Source organism: Physeter macrocephalus, chromosome 18 (assembly GCF_002837175.3).
Source record: "Physeter macrocephalus isolate SW-GA chromosome 18, ASM283717v5, whole genome shotgun sequence".
NCBI lineage: Eukaryota > Metazoa > Chordata > Mammalia > Artiodactyla > Physeteridae > Physeter > Physeter macrocephalus.
This window is the reverse complement of record NC_041231.1, coordinates 41,223,895-41,230,552: the sequence shown is the minus strand read 5'-3', so window position 1 is coordinate 41,230,552 and position 6,658 is coordinate 41,223,895. Positions and strand designations below refer to the sequence as shown.

Here is a 6,658-nt window from a genome sequence, read left to right as displayed (position 1 = left end):
TTCTGTCTCCATCTCAGCCCAGGCCCCCAGGACCCCCTCATCCACTTCTTAGCCACTTCTTAGCATTCTCATGGGAGGAGGATCTGAGCCACTCATTCAGTCACTCACTCACTTGCACATTCATCCAGCAGCCATTTCCTGTGCCGACTGGGCTGTCCCAGGAGTGGGAACATGCCTGAGGGAAGTTCAGTGATGTCAGACTGGGTGGCAGGATAATGGGGCCCTCAACTTGTCCTCTGATAAATGAATCAGGTGCAACAGCAAGAGTGACTAAGGCTGGACACGAGAAAGAACTTGTAGCACTGTGGAGGAGTCACCCTGAAGGGGGTCTGACAAAGACACCACAAAAGAGATGAACATTTCCCTAGGGTGGTCCTGCTCCGAGCCTGGGGGAGGGGGAGGCTGCCCTCAGGAGGGGGGCCACCTCCACAGGACCCCTCCCCAGAGTGCAAACATAGTCATCCCTGATGAATGGGGCAGGGCGGGGGCAGGCAGTAAGCCTGTGCTGGAACCTGCTCCCACCCCTGCTGCCGCCACCACCTGGCACACGCAGGCCTGCCCCCGGACACTATGTATGCAGCGGGCAGACCCTCTGCCTCAGCACGGATGTGGCCTGGAACACCGGCACCCACACCCAAACCCTTAACAGAAGCCAGAGACGCTGAGTAGAAGCAAGGCCTCCCAACCCTGCTGCCCTGAGACTTTTCACCCAGGTCCTGCCTCCCACATCGGGCTGGGAGCCTTCTCCCTCTGGCCGCATGAAGGACCAGATACACGAGCGCACACACACTGCCCCCTCATTCCTCAGACAAGACAAGCCCAAGCAGGTCTCACGGCGGCGGCGATCGAGGAGCCTCCTCTCATCAGGGTGTGGCCCGGTGAGGTCATCCCTTCCCAGGCAAGGCCATTGAAGACCATCATTAGCAACTCCCCAGAGGTAAGATGAGTCCTCAGCCCCATTGTCTCTGGCTGGGCCAGATGAGCCCTGACAGGCGACAGGGGACTCCAGCCCCTGCCAAACCCCCTTTGCTCAGGAAGGCAGCCCCCTTCCCAGGTCTGTTCCGTCGCTTACCTCCAGGGGGCATCATCTACTCTGTGGCTTCTGTGCATCTGTAGGCTCTCCATCCACCCCTCTACATCCACACCTCCTCCTCCAGTCCCAGGGCCCTTCCATCCCTGCTGCAAGCAAAGAGGGGCCGCAGCCCCTTCTCCAGGGCTGGATGGGCCAGGAGCGGGGTGGAGGGACGTGGTCCAGAGGACAGGGGAGCCCCTAAAGAGCTTTAAGCCCATGGCTGGCAAGGTATAGTTGTCACTAGAAAGATCCCCCAGAGCATAAGTTGGTGCAGCCACTGTGGAAAACAGTATGGAGGTTCCTCAGAAAACTAAAAATAGAACTACCATATGATCCAGCATTCCCACTCCTGGGCATATATCCAGACTAAACTAGAATTCAGAAAGATACATGCACCCCTATGTTCATAGCAGCACTATTCACAATAGCCAAGATATAGAAACAACCTAAATGTCCAACAACAGATGAATGGATAAAGAAGATGTGGTACATATACACAATGGAATACTACTCAGCCATAAAAAAGAATGAAATAATGCCATTTGCAGCAACATGGACACAACTAGAGATTATCATACTAAACGAAGTAATTCAGACAAAGACAAATACCATATGGTATCACTTATATGTGGAATCTAAGATATGGCACAAATGAACCTATCTATGAAACAGAATCACGGACATAGAGAACAGACTGGTGGTTGCCAAGGGGGAGGGGGTTGAAGGAGGGATGGAGTGGGAATTTGGGGTTAGCAGATGTAAGCTTTTATATAGAGAGTGGATAAACAACAGGTCCTACTGTATAGCACAGAGAACTGTATTCAATATCCTATGATGAACCATAATGGAAAAGAATATTTTAAAAAAAGAATGTATATATAACTGAATCACTTTGCTGTACAGCAGAAATTAACATAGCAGTGTAAATCAACAGTGCTTCAATCTTTAAAATATTGATTAAAAAATTAAAAAACACTAGTTTCTGAGTGGAGAATAGGCTGAGGGGCAAGTGTTCAGGACAGGGGACATTGAGGAGGCTAGCGTGGTCACAGTGGGTGGTGGGGACTGGACCACTGTAGCATGGGAGGAGATGGGGAGAGAAGGACATAACCGCAGGACCAGCAGCACTTGATCCTCACGGGAGGCAGGACCCATGGTGCGAACACAGGATCCCAGTGTAACTTAGCAGGACCCTATGGGGCCTTCCTGGGACAGACCCCTCCTCCATATCCTCTGCTGTAGCCCCTCTCTGAAGTACCCAGATAGCTTTGCACAGTGACAGTATCGTAGCCAATGAGGTTTATCCGAGGCGTGATTATTGCTAATTGAAGTACCCAGATAATGGTATCTGATGCACATTTCTTGAGTTGTTTTACAGATACGAAAACCATGACCTGGCTATTGTAAATAGAGCTGCAGTGAACACTGTGGTACATGATTCTTTTTGAATTATGGTTTTCTCAGGGTATATGCCCAGGAGTGGGATTGCTGGGTCATATGGTAGTTCTATTTTTAGTTTTTTCAGGAACCTCCATACTGTTCTCCATAGTGGCTGTATCAATTCACATTCCCACCAGCAGTGCGAGTCCCTCTGGCTTTACATGATGAACTCATTTAATCCTCCCTGCAGCCCTGGGAGGGGGGTGCTGATTGTCCCCAGTGGGCAGACAAGGAAAGCAAGTTGAGAAGGGTCTGCACTGGGGTCTGGGTGCACGTCTGGCTGACTCTGGAATCCTTGCTCTTGTCATAGTGAAGAACAAATCTGCCTCCATATTGGACCTATTTCTTTTACTCTAACCTTTGTCTTCTATTACTTTTGCTACAAGTTAAGAATGTTGCCTGTAGTCTGAAATATATAGGACAGCCCATTCTCAAGACTCTGACTTTCAAAGGTATAACACTTTTCCATTCATATAGAGATAACAGGTTGCAGAACAGAAAATAACACTTGTCTTGTTGGAGGTTTACAGGAACATCACGACCTGGGCTAGTGGACAGACGCAAGAAGGAAGGATTCTGACACCAAAAAGTTTGCACCAACCAACCACACCCCCTCCCCCTTTTAACATGAAAGAAGGGGGTTCCAACTGAATTCCAACTCTGGTAAGGTGGTTCTTTGGGACATTAGTCCACCATCTTCTCAGTATGCTGGCTTTCTCAATAAAGTCATTATTCCTTGCCCCAACAACTTGTCTCTCGATTTACTGGCCTGTCATGCAGTGAGCAGTGCAAGCTTAGACTCAGTAACACTCTCAAATATCCCAGGCCTGAGAGGTCCATGGTGGCTTTGGGGTCTTTGACCCCTCCCAATCCCAACACCACCTGGGCTCCCACCGGTGCCAACCCTAGGAGCAGCATCTTGAGGGAGGGAGCCTGTAACCCCCTTTCTGAAGGGATTACAATGCATCTGTGGGTTCCCTGGGCCAGGCTGGGCAGGGGAGGCAGAGGAGGAGAGCTGGCATCACCTCGGGAGGCTTGGGAGGGAGTGTTGAGTCCGGGCTGTCCCAGAGTGCAAAGGCTGGAGGGGCAGAGACTCAGGGACACCCAATTCTAAAAGGTAAGGTATCAGGGAGGCTTCCCAGAGAAGGGGACATCTTGTGGTAAAGATGGAGCTTCTGCTGTTCCTGCCTCCAGGACTTTGCCCCTGCTATTTCCTCCCTTTGAATACTCTTCATCACCCACCGCTCCCTTCAAATGGCTACCTCTGCCTACTCTTTCCCTGAGCTTGGCTCAAATGCCTCCTCCTCCAGGAAGCCCTCCAAGCCTCTTCCCCCAGCTGAGGTTCTGGCACCCCCTCTGGCTCCCATGGCCCTCTGTGCAGCCCCATTCCCTGGAGGCCTTGCTTGTCAGGACGCTGGGTCCAGCTGGGCATCATCATCCCTCTGGCCACTGTCTGAGGCACCTCTGGGAACTTGCCCAGCTCTGGATGTCAGGCCTGCATGACCTGCGAACACAGAGATGTTGCATGTGTCCCCAGAGTACACGTCCTCACGTGTCCAGGTGTTGCTGATTCTGCACCTGCCTCTGGAGATGCTGAGGAGGTGGGACTGACAGGATCTCTGCCCTCTGCAGCCCCTGTTCTCCCTGCCTCTGTGCCCACCATGGTCGCCTGCCCTCCCCTCTAGTTCCAGCCAGAGCTCCTGTTTATAAATATCTGCCACCACGTCGGCTAAGTGGAGGGGTCTGGAGGCCACGCTAATTGATTAATTAAACCCTCTCGGTTAATTAGCTCCGTCCCTCCAGGGAAAAAAGCCTAGCACTGGAGCCAAAGCCTCCTCTGGGCTGGGGGAGGGTTTAATTAGCCTGGGTCAGGCTGAGCCTGATGCCAGCTGCTGGGGGCAGTGGAGAGCCGGGGAGGAGTTCTGGGCACTGGAGCCAGCGGGGCCACCTGGGGTGGGGATAAAGGGCCTCAAACTTGGTCCTGAACCAGCCATTGATCACCCTGCCCAGCCTCCTGGCTCTTCACCTGAGCCCCAGAGGCCAGGGGCAGTTGGGTGCACCGGAGGGGGCAGGACCTGTGGGAGCAAAGCAGTGCAGGCTGACCCCGGGAAGATAAAAGGGCCTTTACTTGGTTAGCATCCCCACACGGGCTGAGGGAGACTCCAGTCTCTACAAAAGGGCCTCTCACCCTTGGCTGGTATAGCACAGTGAGGGCCTTGAATGCCAGCACAAGAGCTGGAACTTTCTCTGGATGTGGGAGGACACGGCAGGTTTGAAGCCAAGGAGGGACCTGATCAGGTTTGGGTTTTGGAAAGATTGTGGGCTGGGGTGGGGAATGGATTGCTCAGGTGAGAATGGATTAGAGGGGCAGGAAAGGGGTGGGAGCTGGCAAAGAGGGAGCTTCAGGTGTCTAGAGAGAGTGGAGGTCCATCAGGTGTGGGGACTTGTGGGGAAGTAGGTCTAGCCTGAGTGTCAGCAGACTAGCTAATGCTGTGTGGCCTAGGGCCACCCAGTTCCCTTCTCTGGGCCTCTCTCCCCTAATCTGCAAGGTTCGGGGAGGGGTCCCCGAAGGTCAGAGCCTTGGGATGTGAAGTCAGGCATGTTTCCTCGCCCCAGGACAAAACACCTGCTTTACCCGCAAGCTCTCCTGGCACCCAGGCATCCTGCCCAGCAGGGTTCACATGCATGAAGAGCAGAGCCCAGACCCCAACACTGTAGCATCATGGTTCCAGACCAGAGGAGAGAGGGGGAGAGAGGGGGAGGGAGGGGGAGGGAGGGGGACACCTTTGCTGGGTACCTGTACTCCGGATGGCCCCAGGGAGGGAGCTGGCCATGGGTAGGAGGCCGGGAGCCCAGGACACCATGACCGCCACAGCAGCAGGCAGGGCTGCAGCCTTGGCAGGAAGCCGACCCTGGGCTGGTCCTCCAGCTCCCTGAGTGGCTGCCCAAGTGGGAACAATGACCCTTTCACGTCACGCCTCCTCCAGTCACAGCAACTTTGGCGCCGTGGGACAAAGGCGCCATTTCATCATTGTTGGGCTGCATCAACAGCCCGCCAGCCTGAGCCCTGCTGCCCCCACCCAGCCCAGGCCCGGGGAAGGGAGGCCGGCTGCCCAGCCCAGCCAGAGCCCAGCACTTTCTCCAGGTTCGCCCCAGCCACGTCCATCCGGAGACCCTCCTCACCTTCCTAACCTTTTGGGCTCAGCAAAAGCTGGGCCAGAGCCACGCTCTTAGGACCTAAGAGGACAGCAGGCTCTGCCCCCATCCTTCCTCTCCTGAGTCCTGGTCTTCCTATCTGTGGGAAGGGGGCTGGGTGAGATGATCTGCTACCCTGACCCTGAGGGGAAAGACTTTCCACTGGGGCTCCTGCCCTCAGCCAGCACAGGCCCCTAGTGAAAGCACCAAAATGGGGAGGAGCCCCTGGCCCATGGGGTGGGGAAAGCAGAGGAGGTCTCTTGGTCTGAGTCCTCACCAGGCCCCTGCTTAGCCTCTGCTCGTAGTGACCTTCTGTGGTGGGAGCTAGCTGAAGGCCACTTTGTTCATCCTTGAGCTAGCTTCCCCTCCACGAGCACTTGGCCAAGAGGCCAGGGCTCTACCCAGGGCAGACTCTCCCCACACACAGCCCTGTCTTCTGCCTCCTTTTGTTAGGGACTGGGGAATTGGAGCCCTGAGCCGGCAGGCTTCCTCCCTTCTCCACTTGGCCAGCGTTTGCTGGGGCTTCCTAAGAGGGAAAGCAGTGGAGCCTTAGGGAAGAGGTCCCAGTCTGGGGATCAAGACAGAAACTGCACCTCCTACCCCCTGAGGTCAGAGCTGTCTCAGAGAGAAGCCCTAGAATCCAGACATCAGGGGCCCCAGGCACAGCCTCAGAAGCAGGCCTGTGGGACAGGGTGGTGGCCTCATGGCAGGTGCCCACAGGCAGCCATGGTGTTGGTAACTCATCCCCCAGTGGAGTGCAGGGAGGCTCCAATTGCTGGGGGCCACCAGAGGGTGGGGAGGCAGGTAGCTCAGCCAAGGCCAGGGGGCTTGGGGGGGGTCACCCCTGGGGACGTCTGCGTGACATAAACCATTCAAGCAGCCAGTCTGGGACTGAAACGCCCCTTCTGCTCAAGGAGGATATAGGCTCTACCCTGGTGGGCTCCTTCCCCA

General features: G+C 55.0%; 1 protein-coding gene and 1 pseudogene across 1 annotated transcript in view; one reads left to right on the top strand and one right to left on the bottom strand.

The window, feature by feature from the left end:
• Window positions 1-5,376, bottom strand: part of LOC114484280 (POC1 centriolar protein homolog A-like) — a 51,165-nt gene extending 45,789 nt beyond the window's left edge. Inside the window, exons 1-2 of the mRNA XM_028479489.1 lie at window positions 5,310-5,376; window positions 1,146-1,216 (exon numbers count right to left, since the gene is read on the bottom strand). Of these exons, the coding sequence (XP_028335290.1) occupies window positions 1,146-1,216; window positions 5,310-5,376 (138 nt within the window). The remainder of the gene's footprint in view (window positions 1-1,145; window positions 1,217-5,309) is intronic.
• On the top strand, window positions 2,337-2,460 carry LOC112064968 (uncharacterized; annotated as a pseudogene).
• Window positions 5,377-6,658: the final 1,282 nt, after the last annotated feature.